General features: G+C 44.9%; 2 protein-coding genes across 2 annotated transcripts; both read right to left on the reverse strand.

The window, feature by feature from the left end:
* Nucleotides 1-1,916: 1,916 nt before the first annotated feature.
* Nucleotides 1,917-3,031, reverse strand: LOC120284221. The gene has a single exon (XM_039295023.2). The coding sequence runs from the start codon at nt 3,029-3,031 to the stop codon at nt 2,690-2,692; it is 342 nt and encodes a 113-aa protein (XP_039150957.1). The 3' UTR covers nt 1,917-2,689.
* A 27-nt stretch (nt 3,032-3,058) lies between these two features.
* Nucleotides 3,059-12,123, reverse strand: LOC6727690 (homeobox protein Hmx). The gene is made up of 3 exons (XM_039295022.2): nt 10,830-12,123; nt 5,406-5,515; nt 3,059-3,888 (listed from the first exon to the last, which is right to left on the reverse strand). Exons 1-3 carry the CDS (start codon nt 11,657-11,659, stop codon nt 3,059-3,061), a joined length of 1,770 nt encoding a protein of 589 aa, XP_039150956.1. The 5' UTR covers nt 11,660-12,123.
* Between the last annotated feature and the right edge of the window lie 4,262 nt (nt 12,124-16,385).

The raw sequence follows: 16,385 nt of genomic DNA on the forward strand, positions 1-16,385 counted from the left end.
GCCATCATGGCATATTCACCTTTTACTACCCTGCAAAATAAGAGCGATCTCATAATCCAGCCAGCCACTGCCACTCCCACTGACTCCCCAAATCCGCCCAAACAATTCACTTTACATATGAGCAAACGTGGCCCAGAAGGACGAAAAAGGACGAAAAAGCCAAGCTGCATTCATGGAGAGCAGCAGCAGCAGCCGAAAAGCAGCCAACCAAAGTGCTCCTTGTCTGGGGGCAGGCAATTTTTATAATTTCGCTACAATTTCGAGGCATTTTATGAGATGAATTGAAATATTTTTTCTCCGCTCTGCTCCTTTTTCGGGGCACATTTCGCATTCAGCCAAGGAAAGCCAAATCCATTCATGCGCTTAAATAAAATGCTCAAGCACTTGACTGCATCCATACAAAAATGTTGCGAGTAGCATCCGATGGCAGGAGTTTGGCCAAATAAAAGGTTGCCTAATTTGTTCAGTTGGCTTGCACACGGTTTAAAAAAAAAATAAAAACCAGCTGGAATAGCAAGGATGAACCCCTTTTTTGGGCTTTTAACTGAAAGCCAAATGGACAATGCCACGATGGTCCCATTGTGGCGAAATTCATTTTGAGGACGCAAACGGAAAGCCTAATCCCCGAGAGCAGCTTTATGCGATCTCGGATTGCCCCCCATAGCTTTGATTACACAATTCTCCGAGATGACAGAGCATTGGCAATCCTTAAAGTGCTGCTGCCAAATCCGAAATCCGAAAGCCAAAATCCGAAATACGGCCTTCAGCGGTTTACCGACCGGATGAAATACAAGCCAATAAACAAACGATTGGCTGCAAATTAAGCGCATCAAACAGTCATACGTACATTTATTCGTACAATAAAAACATTTTAACGCCCTCCATTTATGCGCAGTCGTGTGAAATGCAACACTCCACACAATCGCCTATAATTATGCATCCAGATATACTGATTTATAAGTGCAAAACATATACATATATACTGATATACCACTGAATCACAGTTATGGCGGCGTTTGGTAATTCAAACTCGCCGCCGCCGTTTGTTAGGCATAGCGAAAAAAGGCATTTTATGCATTTTTATTGCCATTTATTTGCGCGCCGCACAATTCGCAATTTATTTTTGCAATTTAACACGCGATGCGAAAGCGCCGTGAAAGCGAACGAAACTGGTAACTGGTAGCTGGTAGCTGGTATCTGGTAACTGGAAACTGAAAACGGCCCAAAGGACCCAGAGGGCCAGGAAATGGGGGCTCGACGCGACTAAATTGCAACAAACTGCACAATAAATGGCAACTTAAAACGCCTGCAATGCGAGCAAAAACAAATAAACAAACAAAAAGCGCCAACATGCATTGCAGCAATTGTGGCAAAAGCTGTTCTCCTCTGTTTTCCGGCATTGTTGTAAAAGGATTTACAAGCACACGTATCTATATATCGCATATATATATACGGGTTTATTTGAGTTGGCAATTAAACGCAAATAAGCGCTTGCCGTCGCTTTCAGGCAAAAGTGGGCGCAGTGGGCGGGATAAATCCGCATGGAAAAACATTTGTATCAAATGCCAGCAAATTGCCACACATCGCATAGATACACGAGCATGAATCCTGGGCGGGCACAAGATTCGTAGCAAGGACAATGAATGTGGACAGATGCGCGCAAAGGTCGACTGCGTTCGCACAAAGGGATTTGGATCAGTTTAGAACAGGATGTAGATGAGTGTTTAAGCTTCTATTTCCAAGGAACTTTTAAATGTATAAACAACATAGTATTCAATATAGTATCTTATACCATCTATGATAACAATCTGAAGGATACCATTAAATGTATCTAAAATATCTATCTATCTTAAAGCATGAAACTCCCTCAAAGCAATAAAAATGCATTTCGATGTTATATGTTTATATAATTTATTAATATGTTTATATATAGTTTGTTATTTGTATATTTATACGCATTTCATTTCATCTCATGTGAATGTGTGTGCACGCTAATGAGTTTGGTTTGGTTTCAGTTGAAGTTTGGATTACGTTAGCATTCGATTAAAAATATAAATAATTTAACTAATTATTTGGTAATTGCTTGACACACAGCTTACGAATAGCACTAGACTAACAATAATTGCCCAAATCGCCCAAAGGGACCAAATCGGCTTAGCATATCGAACTTAGCCTACACTTGACCAGCAATTTAAAGATTCAAAAGCAAAAACAAAAACGACACGATGAGCCAAGCGCCCCACACAATCCGCTTGTGATCGGCATATATATATATATCTATATATATGTATGTATGTATTGTATGTACACATGGTGTGGGGTTATTTTTAAAAGCCTAAACTTATTGAGCAAGAGACATTCAAATGTACAAGGAGCTTGAGTTGTTCGTATTTACAGGGGATTATTTTAGGAACAAACTATCATAATAACTTGAAACCAATTGATGTGGTCCGGCACGGAGTGGAGAAACACTATCTAAATGAGATTTCTGATATGGAAATTTCTCAATCCTGGAATGTAAGATATTGGAATTCTGTGGAATTTTCAAAACTTTTCAGCGTTTGCAAACACAGTTTCTATTACATAACCCCAATCGCGTTGTATTCATTATATTTTCCATATGTGAAAAACTGAAGCTTACAACGTGGGCAGGACTTCTTCTCCGTGCATCCACTTGGCTGGATTGGGCTCAGTAGGCCTTCTGGTTGCCGGACTTGTCCACAGGCGGAGCAGCTAGCTCCTTGTGCTGGCCAGCACTGTCCTTGCTTTCCAGGCAAAGGCTGCTCTTGGGGGACGTTGTCGATGGAACTGGCGAGGCGGACTCCTGCTCCTCGTCCGCCTCCACATCGATGGCGGCATCCTCGTCGTCCATCATGTGGCTGCGCTCATGCTCCGAGTCGGAGTCCATGTCCGCCTCCGTCAGCTGCTCGCAGCCCAGGAAGGAGCGTTGTTGCATGTGGAGCGGCGCCGGCGGCGGTGGCTGCGGATGGGGCGGATGGGCCATGGAATTGGGCGGCTTCAGCAGCGACATGGGCGCCGTCGCCAGGCACCCCACTCCCTATACCAGCGAAGAGAGCGGGGGTCGCGGGGGGCTGGTGTTGCGTGCCGCCGCATAGTACTGCATGGGGTGGTGATGTGGTGGCGGCGGTGGCACAAATCCGGCCGTGGTGCCATCGTGGTAGAGCACCGGCACACGCACCAATCTCTGTGCCGCATGCGCCATGTTGGCCATATTGGCCGCTTCCAGCTCGGCGGCCAGCTGGCGTTTCCACTTATTGCGTCGATTCTGGAACCAGATCTTCACCTGCGTCTCGGTCAGCCGGAGCGAGGCGGCCAGACCCGCTCGTTCCGAGGAGCTGAGGTAGCGCTTCAGATCGAACGTGGACTCCAGCTGGAAGACCTGGGCGCGCGAGAACACAGTCCTGGTTTTCTTCTTCCTCTTCGAGTTGCCATCGCCATGTGGCGAGGAGCTGTCGGAGGGTCCATCCGTACCATCATCCTCCTCGATGATCTCCTCGCCCTCCTCGTCGGATTCGTTGGAGCTGCTGGGCAGCAAGTATCCGCCATGTGAGCCGGTCAGATGCGGATGCGGATGGTGGGCCAGACTGCTGCCGCCTCCGCTGCTGCTGCTGCTGGTGGGCGTGGTGGGCTGGTGAGGCTGCTGCTGCTGTGGATGCTGTTGCTGCTGTGGATGCTGTTGGTGCTGCTGCTGTTGTTGCTGCTGCTGTTGCGAGCCGAGTGGGTGGTACAGGGGGTGCAGTGGGTGGTGCGAGGGCGATTTGCTGGCCTGGTTCGAGCTGGCAGTGGTGTTGCTGTTGTTATTGTTGTTGTTCGGGCTCATGGAAGTGGGCGATGGCGGATTCTCGGTCGTGTTCGTCGAGGAGCTGTCTGCAAGTAGAGAGAGAGAGAGAGAGAGCGTGAGAACGAGAAGCGTGTGAGAGGTAGACCGTTAGAAGAGAGCAAGCGTGGCGGAGAGCGGCTCAAATTGTGTTAGTTGATTTGTCAGTCGCTGTGGGTGGCGGTGTGCCGGGTGGTTTTGGGGTGGTTCCTCCTAAGGGTTGCTACTACTCCAAGATACCCCGTATCTGTGTATCTGTGCATCTGTGTATCCGTGTGCAGAGATTTAAGCTGCAACACTTAACCTCACACTTGTCGCCCCAGCGTTTTTATTTCTTGTGTCATTCGTGATTGCTGTGGGTTCCTAAAGCGCAGACGCCAAGAGTATATGTGTGTGCCTTAATATCTATACGAATGTGTGTATGTATATATATGGTATACCTATGCTCGAACTGATGGTGGTATAATATAGCATAGCAATCCCTGCTCTGTCTGCGCATTAAATTACCATTTAAAATGGCTGTCAGTCAGCTTGGCCGATTTTCTTTTTATCGAAGCTTTTAGTTTTGATCTCATTTGAAAAGTTTAAATTGCCGTAATTTGCCTTGAATGGATTTCGAGCAGAAGAAAAAATTAAATCTCTTAATAGCACGCCGCCAGCAAACTTTAGACCGGAAAACTCAACTAGCCATGAGGAAAGTCGGATAGCTGGATAGCTGGATATCTGTATATCTGGATAGTCGGAGTGGCAGCACAAGGTGATGAACTTAAGGCCAATTTACATGAACAAATGCAATTGCAACGACTCTTAATGCCAAAGGGGCCAATTAAACGGGCTTAAACAGCGCTCCCTGATGTTGCCACTGAAATTGCAGTTGCACTTGCAGTTGCAGTTGCAATTACACTCGCTCTGCTGCGAAACATGTCAAACGCTTTGTCCGTAACTCGATACTCGATTACAAATTGCAATTAATTGCAAATGACGATTAAAGCAGTCGTCTCGCTTGGCTTCCATTTCGTGTGTGGGTGAGCTTAAGACATTTGCATAGTCTGCTTCTGGGGCGAAATTCTTTGAGGCATTAGGCGCTGCCAGCGAAACTAAACAACTTAACTTTAAGTCGAACGCATCGGAATTCCGCAACACTCACAGAAAACTCTCTAATATAGCATTCACTAGTGGTTTTAGTTTTAAAATGCCCAAACCACATGAAGAACTACTAAATAGGCTCATCTGTATATGATATAGTATCAAAATAATTGATATTGAATGACTTCTGCAAAGGTTTCCTATAGATCTTTCATACTACTTTCATACTAATTCCTTTTTTTAACAAATTCTATTACATATATCATGATATCCCTTTCTTTAAGCAGCCCATATTTCTTTTTGAGTGTACTGTGAGGAATGCCTGACACATCACATTCCTGGCGAAATAAAAAGGCGGATGCAACACGGCTGCTAAGCCGCTGTGGCATGTGCCCTGTGCAGTCGGCTCGGTTCGGTTCGGTTGTCTTAATTTGCAATGGGAAACGGCGGTAACTCCGCTGGCCGATTTTAATCAACTTACCATGAGTGGGACTGTGGAAGGGCAGTCGCTGGGGGGCCCAGGGCCATCCGGGCGGACACAGGGCGGCATAGCGACCGGCCAACGCTCCCCACTGCGATATGAAACCCAATCTGCAAGGAGAGAGAAGCGAAAATATTGGTTAATAACGCCATCAATTATGCATTCTGATGATTGCCCGAAAATCAAGACGTGAAAAGGCCCCATTCCGGTAATGCGGGCCCGAACTTAAGAGGCCATTAGGCATTTACCATTTTTGCCGACGGCCAAAAGTTGTTCAGCCTAAGAAAGTTGAAGCATCAAAGTTCGCCGGAGGGAAAAGCGAGGGAAAATCAAGGAGGCTGGCGACCCTTAACAACCCCATAACTGACAACAGCTGTTAAGAATTTGGCCCACTCAACCCTGCCTGTTCAGTATATATATGTATAAATACCCACTGTAAAAAAATTTACCTACTATTTATAAAGAATTTTAAAGTATCAACATTTTCTTAAATGAATTATCCAAATATTATCCATGTGCAGTTGTATTTGTTTACATATATTTTTCAGATTTGTATACTTTTTGATTTATATATTTTCAACGAACAAGTTTTACTTGTTATTTCTCTCTGTGCAGCTGTGTATGTAACCTTCTTAACTTACTGGCTTAAAAGCATCTTTATAAATACATTTTATTTATTTATGCTGCCAAGGCGAAACACTTTTCCTTATAATGTGTTCTATATTCGCATTTGGGAGCGTTAGTTGGGTGGGATTTTCCAGTTCGTTTTTTTTTTTGCGACTGGTGAAATCGGGGCGATTGTAATTGGCCAAAGTTGCTCATGTCCCCCGATTGTGATTGATTCATTTCATTTACCGACTCTTAAGCTTCCCACGCACCCACTGAACTTTGGTGTTAAATGTAAGCCGCACGAAGTGCATTCTCACCGTTCTAAAATGCCAATTTGTAGCATATGGTGTGGCATGGAATGGTATTCTATAGTGCCTACCCCTTGAGCTCGTTTTGCTTTCGCATTTCGCTTTCACCGGGCGGTTGGACTAAGCTCTACCCCCCGACAAACTTTGACCCTTTGGGCAGGTGACCCGTGCTCGGACTGTGATTTCTTTTTTTTCGAGGGTGCAACTGCAACCGAACCTCAGACAGAAAAGGCAGAATGTGTGTGCGAGTGTGTGTGTGACATTAACATTTAGTTGACCTCTTTCGCTGCGGCCAAGGGTGCATCAGGTGTGGAAATCAATAGCCAGGTGGGCGATAGCCACAGTCGCTCTCTTTGCAGCGATTCCCACTTCCATTTTCACTTGCCAGCAGTAATGATTTTCAATTAAGTTTACTTTCAGCCCGGACTGGCGAATTATGAGGAGGAGCCTTCAGGGGCTTCCCCAAGTCGCCAGCTCAAATCACTTCTAATGGGCTTCATGTTTACAGCGGCAATTGAGAGAAAGCCGCTTTGGCTTTCGGCTAGTTTCGACCCACCCAGAAGCCAGAACCCAAACAGCCGCAGAAACTCGAAAATAGAAGGAAGTCCTCTCAAGTTACGAGCACGTCGAGAAAAATCTGACTGAATCTGAACTATTTTGGCTTTAAATCTGTGATTTTATAAGAACAAGAGCATGGTCACAAATAAAAAATTGTATGGAAAGATGAATGGGAAGTTATCTTAGTTGTACTAGACTTTACTAGAATATATTTATAATATTATGGTACATTCTGAACTAGGGAGTATGACAAATTCCTTCCATTTTCTCGGAAAAGATGGAGCCAAAAAAAGGACAAAAGAAATTACCTCAATTACTGGGGCTAATTTGTGCGATGTTGGTCGCCATGAAGAATCAAAACAAAAGCTTGTAGCTATTTGCTCGGCTAATTACGCAAATCAAGAGCTCGACGCGCTGTTAATGAAATAAGTACTGAATAAATTTGCCCACGGCAAACCGCGGACAGCTGGGTATTCATTTCCACGACCATTTGCATTGGTGTCATGCTGCGGCGGAAGCGGACGGCCATGTTTTTAGAAGTGGGTGCGGTGCTCCGGGTCACTCCTGCTCCCATTTTGGACCCTCGTAGACCTCCAATCAGCCCCGGGCTGTCAAATATGGTGGATATTTAGGGGGGGTTGATGCATTTGTTATTTAGCTTTTAATGAATTGTTTGCGGTTCTCGCTTTGGGCTCCTTTCGCCCCGGCTCACCCATCATAATTCCGCGTCTTGGGATCCCTTTGTCCTTGCCATCATAGAGCATGGGTGGCATAGAATGGGCTGTGCAATTGAGTTGTTTAACATGGCGTCGAACATCGGTTTCTGGTTGGCCATGAGTTTCTACTTTGATGTCCCCGAGCCATCTGTGGGGCTTTCTTTGTGTCGAGATCCAAGCGAAAGTTCAAAGTGATGTGAACCGAGTGGCTGGGGTTAAGTTAAGCAACGAGTGGAGTATTAACCAATTCAAATGTTATTACCCGCACTTTTCATACGATTGCCGCATTAGCGAAATTGATTTAAATAAATCTATTTAAATTTGTGTGGCCAACCGATCTGTGAGCCCTAAAACCGCTTAGGAATCGCTCATGCATGAAAGATTTGCACACGCTAATTGGTCCATCCCGTGCGGGATCTCCCCTTCCAAAATTCCCTACTCCCCTCGCGATACTAGGAATTTATGTTACATTGTTGACATTTAACGGTACCGGTTTTCGAGCAGTTTTCGAGGGGTTCTCGACTTGGCCGCAAAAGTAGGCAAAATATTAAACACTCGAATGGGCAGCGAAGTTTGCTTTTGTCATTAAACGGGATTATTAGCAATAGTCTAGTGCCTGGGGAGCGGCTTAGGCTATGATGTCCCACTGATCTGAGACGACTAAACAAAGTAACCGAAAATGGTGACATTTGTGAAGAGCATGATATTAGTTTTTCGCTATTATTTCATCTTTTGTCGATTTGCCACCATGGGAAGCCCCGCCAAATGACACGTGACCGGCGAATCCGGGAGGTGGGGCAAAGTCAAGCCGCAGACTCAGATTGGATGCATCTGATGGTCTGCAGAATATGTTTTGATTAAATTGCGACCATAGAAGTTCCCACCACACCATCGCGATAAGGAATCAAAGGCATTTCACCACTAAACACTAATCCCCTCAGCGCCGAAAATCAGTTGCAGATGAAGAGATATGTTATGGGATTGGTTAGGTCCTCAATTGTCACTGCGATTGCAATTGGATTGTAATTACTATATGTATACCTTTCTCTGTATGTGTGTGTGTGTGTAATTATAATGTCATCGTCTGCTTTTTGCGTCATCCTGGGAGAAAAGGACAATGCAGGAGCACCCTTTCCGTTCGCCGTTGCCCATTGTTTCCAGTCCACTCACAAGCATATCGGGTTACACCTCTTCAATGGTTTTTTCCTGCTATCTGGCTCAGCAACTTTTTCGAATCCCCCGCTCGTCCAACTGAATCGTAATTAAGTACAGGCTGCAGAGAAAGCCCAGCGACTAATTAAAAACGTAAGCGCAACTGTCAAAATACGACGAGCTCGTGGAGAAAGTCGACTCAAACTATTAAACGATCACTCAGCAAAGTTTCTGTGCTCATACTCGTATTCATATCCCCCCGGCATTAATCATTCCGCCCGATGATGATCAACTGATAAGCCAGTCACATAGGCAGCCACACGTCAGCTGGGCAAGCGCCAAGCAGCAGGAGGCGACACTTCGGCCAGGACGAGGTCCTTAATTGGGGTAACCACGCACGGGCCACAGTCCAGTTGACTGGGACAGTAGCGACGCTCGGCCACAGAACCTGACTTCCCTTATCGAGACGATCAGCGACGCGGGCACGCGTAAATGAAATGAAAATGATCGTTATTAAAAAGTTCAGGGCCTAAAACGTCTGGGGGAGTCCCCCTCCCCCTCTCGTAAAATAAAAGTGCAACTTATAAATTCTCTTGGTTGTTTTTCTTTTTTTAATTCAACACATGCGTTAATCGAGCTGCATGGAAATTCGATCGCTCACTCAAAAAGCCGGCTAAGTGGGGTTAATATGCCAGCGTTTATGATATGAATGAAGTGAATAAAAAAACGCATGTGCACTGAGACAAATTAAATTGATTTAATGGAATATGTTCCAAGAATAATAGGTACTAATGATTAGTACCTAAATAAATATAGATTTATGTAGAGTACTATTCTTCCAATTAAATTTTACAAAATTGTAAAAATATTAATTCAAACTTATTTATGTTCCAGTGCACATTGTGTATCAATAAGTTGCATTTGCACAACAAACAGCTGTAGGAACGTACCAGTTTTCGTGGGTCAGTTTGGAGGGACTGAGGGTTCATTCATTCGAAAGGACCACGTTTTGCATACGATACTGGAGCATTGTCAGTCCGTCAATCAGCCGGACAGTCGGTTACATTCATTCCCGAAGCGGTGCATTGAATTTCATCTGACAAATGTTATGTAACTCGATAGTCTGGCCAAATTGCAGGGCAAAAACGGTTTAGACCGTCGAATTGGGCCCTTTTCTGCATACATTCGAGGTCAGCAACTAAAAACTGTTCCATTGGATTTGCTTTATCTGTCTGGCATCTGGAATCTGGAATCGTTAGATCCTCGGAGCACAATGGCATGGTACTTTAGCCATTTGCATCTTCACCCACTTAATGTCTCGTGTAACGTTTGCCCAACAATTTTCGGTCTTATCGACCATCTCCCGGCTACCATCTCAGTCCGTCTCCATCCCATTTCTCCTCTTTGTGCACTTCCTGCGAAGAGATTTGTGTCACCTTGCCTTGTCTTCCCCTAGGACGATTATACAAAATTGGCCCAACCCGAGGACGAACAAGTGGAATGGCAGCCTCTTTGGGCATTCGGCTCATTGAGGGAAGGCTTGACTTTTTGGTTTCAGTTCGCCGGCGAACGTCCTAATCTGGGTCGCCTACACTGAGCAATAAATGGGTAAGGTTTGCACTTAAGACGAGTGGTTTTTATTATTACAAAAAAAAGGTAACTAATGGAAGAGCCTTGGGCATATGAAATTATATTCATTTAATTTTAGTAATTATAGGATTGAAATTATAAAGCAGGTCCTTAGAAAGTTATATTTTTAGAACGAGGATTTAGTTCTTTTTGGTAAATATTTTAGAATTTTCCAATATCTTGCGGATCAAAATTAGGTTGGATAGCTAGATAGATATCGCCAAAAGTAACTAATAATATATGAGTCCATTATGTGGACTACCATTATTGCGGATTAAATTGTTAAAATGATTTAAAAATCCAACGCAAAGTAAAAAGTTGATTCAATTTAAGTAACTAATACCTAAGATTTTTAGATATAAACCGACTTCATATTTACAAGATTAATCACATTTAAAATGTTTTGATTCGAGCCATATAACCAATGCAAACCTGGAGTGTTTTTTAATTACCTGGACAGCATGGCTGCATCCTGTGGACCGCCGGCTCCTGGTTGCGGCAACTGCGGGATCGGAGTGATGAGTCCGGCGGCGCCGTTCTTCTTGGCCGGCTCGCTGCGACTCAGGATGCTGGAGATGGAGAAGCTGGTGAATCCGTTGGAGCCCGTGGTGCTCTTGCCGCCGCCGCCCCCGCTGCTCCCGTTGCTGTCGTTGCTGTTGTTGCTCAGGTTGGCCGCTGCCACCGCTGCTGCTGCCGCCGCTGCGGCCGCCGAGGCGCAAGTGTTGTTGTGATTGAGGGCCTTACTATTGTTGTTGTTCAGACTGTGTCCCTGCACCTCATCGCCGCCATTCCGCTCCGGACTCTTCATCGGCGGACTTAGCCGCTCGACATGCGACTGCTGGTGCTGCTGCTGCACCTGCAACTGTTGCTGCTGCTGCTGGCCGGTGGGCGTTAGGGCGTGCTGCAGCAGGGCGGGATGTGTCGCCCCGTGGGCGGGATGCAAGTGGCCAAAGGTGTGGAGCGCGTGATGCAGCGCCACCGGATGGCCGCCCAGGCTGCTCAGGTGGTGCTGCAGATGATGGTGCAACACCGCCGGCGGTACAGCGCCTCCGCTGGGACTGTGATGGAAGTGATTGCCGCCCGAGGCGGACGTTGTGGGCGTGCCGGCGGCCGTGTTGGGCGTATTGGAGCGATGAGTAGGCGTGGCCGGGGGCGAACTGCCGTCGGCGGAACGGGCCGGCGAGCGGGCCAGCAGCGGACTGTCGCGGGCAGCGGCGCCCAAAGGACTCGGCTCCGGACTGGACACCACACTGATGTCAACTTCGGCCTCGGAGGAAGACATGGCTTAAGATTTTTGCTTAGGCTTGCAGTTCAAATGTTTAATTCAGCACTTTTGTTCTTCAACTTGCACTTGTGTTTGTTTTTTCTTTTTTATATATATTTGTTAGGAAAATAGAAAATTTTCCAAACCTTGTACACTTTAGTCGTGGCACGAAAAACTCGTTAAGGGAAAACGCCGAGCGCTACCGTTGGGAGAAACACGTCTGCACCGTTTGATCAACGTTTCGCATTTGAATTTAAATGCGGCTGTTAACAGACGCACAAGTCCTGAGTTCTGTGTTCTGAGTCCTTCGTCCTTTCTGTCTCTGTATGTATGCGAGTGTTTGTGTGTGTCTCCGTGTGTATGTGTGTGTGTGCTTGTGTGTGGCAAAGCGATCGTTTAGTGTTTTTATTGTTTCAGTCTCTGGATTTTTAACCCCCGGTCTCGTGTCCGGAGAGCGTGGAACTGAAACTGAGACTGAGGTGGTTGGCTGGCAGCCCTGCAAATTCTTTTGGTCTTTGCGCTAAATGGTTTTCCGCACTCACACACACACTTGCGTATTTGCTACCCCTCCTGGGAGGGTGTGTCCCACTCTCTCTCTATCGCTCGCGCTGTCCCTCTCTTTCACCGCCTGGTGGCCCACCCTTCGGCCGCTCTTTTCCATTCCATTTGCAGTTCGGAATTTCTTTTCGTTTATTTCGACAATTGCACTGCAACCGCATCGACAGACACTTTTCGCATTTTCCTCTTTTACTTTTTTTTCTCTGCGGTGCTGGTGGAGTGCGCTTTGGTTGTCCTCCCCCCGAATGGGAAACACTTGGCATTTGGAACGCGTCTAAAGTGGGGGCGCACTCGGCTCGACTCGAATCGCTTCGCTCGGCTGGTGTCTATTGAAATGCCAATATAAAATCAATCAATTGCCACCTAACAGGGGTCAAGTGTTGCTCTGTGGCGCCATTGAAATTTCCCAGCCAGCCAGATGCAAACTTTTTCGACCAGAAAAGTGTTTGCCGAAAATGCACCAGTCGATTGCAACTTTGCGGTTAGCAGATTGAGCGGTGAAAGTTCCAACTAATGGGCTTCGGTGAGATAGTTAAATCATTGAGTTGCTAAAATATTGAAAAAAAATAAACACACAACTAATAAATTATGCAAAGGAAAAGTAAAAGGGGTTTTATGGGTGATATCAAATGTTCAAAATATAAAAAGTATTTATTATGCTTCTGATCTAAACGGTGAGCGCAAAGTTTATCGAAAACGAAATTATAAAAAATACGTTGAAATGGCGTATACTTAAAAAATCAAATTAAACATTTTCAACAAATAGTATATTGACTTTATTGCATTATATTTTAATAATTAGAAATATATAAGCATATTCCCAAGTGATTAAGTTATGTTTAGAATCGTTCATGGCACTAAAATGCATTCCCGTTTCTTTTTTTATTTGGATTCTCTGAGCCTTCTACCTTATAGCATGTTCCATTCCACAGCGTTCCGTTCCCCAAAGAGAAATCCTCCCCCAAAAAGCGAACAGGCGGCCATTTTTGCGAAGGAGCTCTGCAAACTTTGCAGAAAAAGAGCGGGTGAGCGCAAGAGAGAGGGAGAGAGAGAGAAAGAGAGAGAGGGCAAATTGAATTTTTAAATGCTTTCGCTTTTTATGAGACAACCACGAGGCATTCAAAGAGTGTTGCAAACGATTTGCTCAAAACAAAACAAACATTATGCGAGTCAATTACCCGTCGAAAGAGAGAGATGGCGAGACCGGAGAGAGCACTCTCTTTGGGGGCGTGGCCAGCGGAGGGCCAATGGGGTGACAGCTCCTCGAAATGCCGGAGAACGCTTTTCAGCGACGGGAAAAGCGAGCGTAAAAAACACAACCAAACAAATGGGTAACAAACATTTGCAGCTCAGACAGCGACGCCGAAATATGCGTAGAAATTCATGCGCAATTACATTTATCCTGTTTAGAAGATTGCTTTTGCCAAAGTGCGTCTCCACGTGCTGAGGGCAAGGCGCCACCGTCCGCCCAGCACCCCCATCTGCCACCCATCACCTCCACATTTTCCCTTGGAGGAGCTATGCATGTGTGTGTGAGTGTTGGCGGAGCCATCACCTGCGTCCGTAACACATTTTTCCGTAATTTCCCTCTGTGCATTGCTTGTTTTTGATTCGTTTTCGTGTAAGACTTTAGAGTGGGATTGGGGGTGTATAAAAAATAAATCCAATGGGGGGTGGGTCTTTTCCGGGGAACAATGGAGTGGGGAATTGGAAGAATTCCGGCCACCTCGACGGTTTCAGAAATAGTGACACTTAGGCGCTGCCCCATTTCCATTTCAATCTCAATTCACAAATGGAAATTGCGTTCGCTCAGCACCTCCAGATGATTTCATTTGTGTTTCGCTCTGTTCTCGAGGAAATTTCAGCTCGGATTTGATTGCGCTCATTTGGGAAAATTGGAAATGCCATCAAAGAGGTTAACTAAAGGTTACACTGAAAAGTAACGATTTTAAGGTATTTAAGGATCATCTAAAAATGTTATTTATTTTAAAAAGTGTGTTGTACATTATATTGAATTTTTAGAAGAATTAAGAGAAATGTTGGAGCTTAACTGGACGAAAATTATAGCACATTAGTATAGGAATCTATGATAATTCAAATACATATCGTAGGAAATCCTTTTGCCTGTGCAGTTTAAAGGACGAACTGAGAGGGAAACTCCCATTAATCTCAATGCCTGACCGCTGGCCAAGGCAAACCACAAAAATTTGGAAAAGCTCCTTTGCTTGGGAACATTTAAAAGAAATAACAAACTGTTCAACTGTCGGACAAAACGATTTCTACAACAAATTGCACTGCAATAAAAGAGCTAAAGCTGCAATGGAAAGAGATAGGTAGAACGGGAGAAAGAGAGCGAGAGAGAGAAGGAGAAAGACAGGAGCCTCTGGCACACACTGCCTGTGTGTGTGTGTGTGAGTGAAAGGAGATGACAGGAGAGGGTGGCTGAGAAGGAGGTCTAATTGACGTACGAGCAAAGTGGGAGTTGCAATTTTCATTGACTCCACTTTAGGATGCACACACACACAAACACACAGACAGACAGACACTCAGCAAAGTTTGCAATGCGAAAGAGAGGGGAATAGGGGCAGTGAAAGAGAGGGCAAGCAAGCTGGGCTTAGCTTGCTCGACTTAACTGCAATTAATTTGGCAATTGAAGGTAGTCGAACAAAAACTAACATTATTCCTGCTAAATTCCCGAGACACACTCCATTTCAATTTCGGAATTTTCCGAATTTCGATTTTCCAACTCACACACAAACACATTAGGCAAATGGAGAATGCTTTTGTCCGTCCGTCTGTTGTAGCATTTTGTATAATAGGCAGAAAGCATGGCAAAACAATAAACGTGCAGAACGTGAAATGGAATGGTTAAAAGCAAATGGAGTTGTAGTTCCCATCCGTGGGCAGAAACCCCCATAAATATGTATGTATGTATGTATGTATGTATGTATGTATCATGGCATAGCAAAGTTGGGCTGACCAGACCACCCATCACATCATTATCATCGTTTCGGCTATTTGCGGCTATTAGTCAGCCAAATTTGTGTGACGCGCTTTCCTTCGCTTTTGGGGGCTTGGCTTTTGTCTTCTTTCAGAATGCAAACAATGGCGGGAATGAATGTATAAAGGACCACACGCAAGCCCCCCAAAACCCATCGATCCACCCTCGCACACCCCCAATTTCCACCGAAAAGCAACCCATCCAACCCCACAGTGCTCGTAAATAACGCTTTAGACTTTGATTTAAATAAATTGTATTGCGAAAGGTAATATTTTATGATTTCAACAGTTGAACAGTTTTCGTTTTCGTTTCCGTTTATGTCCCGATTTCCTTGTGCGTTACTTATGTGTGTTACCAAAATTCCCACTTCCTACTCCCCTTCCATATATCCTTTTTGCTCCTGCAGATTGAGTGCCTTTCTGGAGCGTATAAATATAAGCATGTTGCACTGAGAGGGTTAGGAATTCGCATTAAATTTGTCGGCTTAACAAAGGCAGATAAAATGTACGTTTTAAAATCTCAAACAATAAAATATACTCAAAAAAAAAACACAAGCACAATAGATTCCTCTTTGTTTTGCTTGTAAATTAATGGTAACAATATCAAGTAACTTGCCATAAAAGCATTTAACTCGTTTAATTACTTTAACTACAATATATATTTTTTGGCTATGTAAAATGGTGAACTGATGCTAATATCCGATATAATTATGTTATCAATTTATATGATTAGCTAGTCAGTTAGAGTAAAACTAAGTAGCGCATGAAATGAAAATGTATTACGAAATTTCCCGCCGGCTCTGCCTCAAATTACTAATTAAACCGGCAAGTGCGGTCCACAATGGCTGAAAGCATTTACGTTTTAATTTTAAACAATTATTTTGTATTATTCACAATCAAGCAAACGCCATCGAGAAGGGCGAACACGGAGCACACAGGCACCGCCAACCGTATAAAATTACCAATTTGCAGCAGCAATCGGATCGAAGGGACGGCAGTGGGGGAACTTGCAGTTAGCATCCCCACAGATGCGAAATGCCGGCCAAATGTGGATAGGGATGTGGATGTGGATGAGGAAGATACAGTTCGAGTGGCCGAGCGAAGGATACAACGAGCCAGCTACGATTGTCGGGTAAACTGAGTCCTTTCGCCGGCTCTATCCTCAATCCCCCGGTAAAATCAATGG

The sequence above is a fragment of the Drosophila simulans genome, chromosome 3R (genome assembly GCF_016746395.2).
Source record: "Drosophila simulans strain w501 chromosome 3R, Prin_Dsim_3.1, whole genome shotgun sequence".
Classification (NCBI taxonomy): Eukaryota; Metazoa; Arthropoda; class Insecta; order Diptera; family Drosophilidae; genus Drosophila; species Drosophila simulans.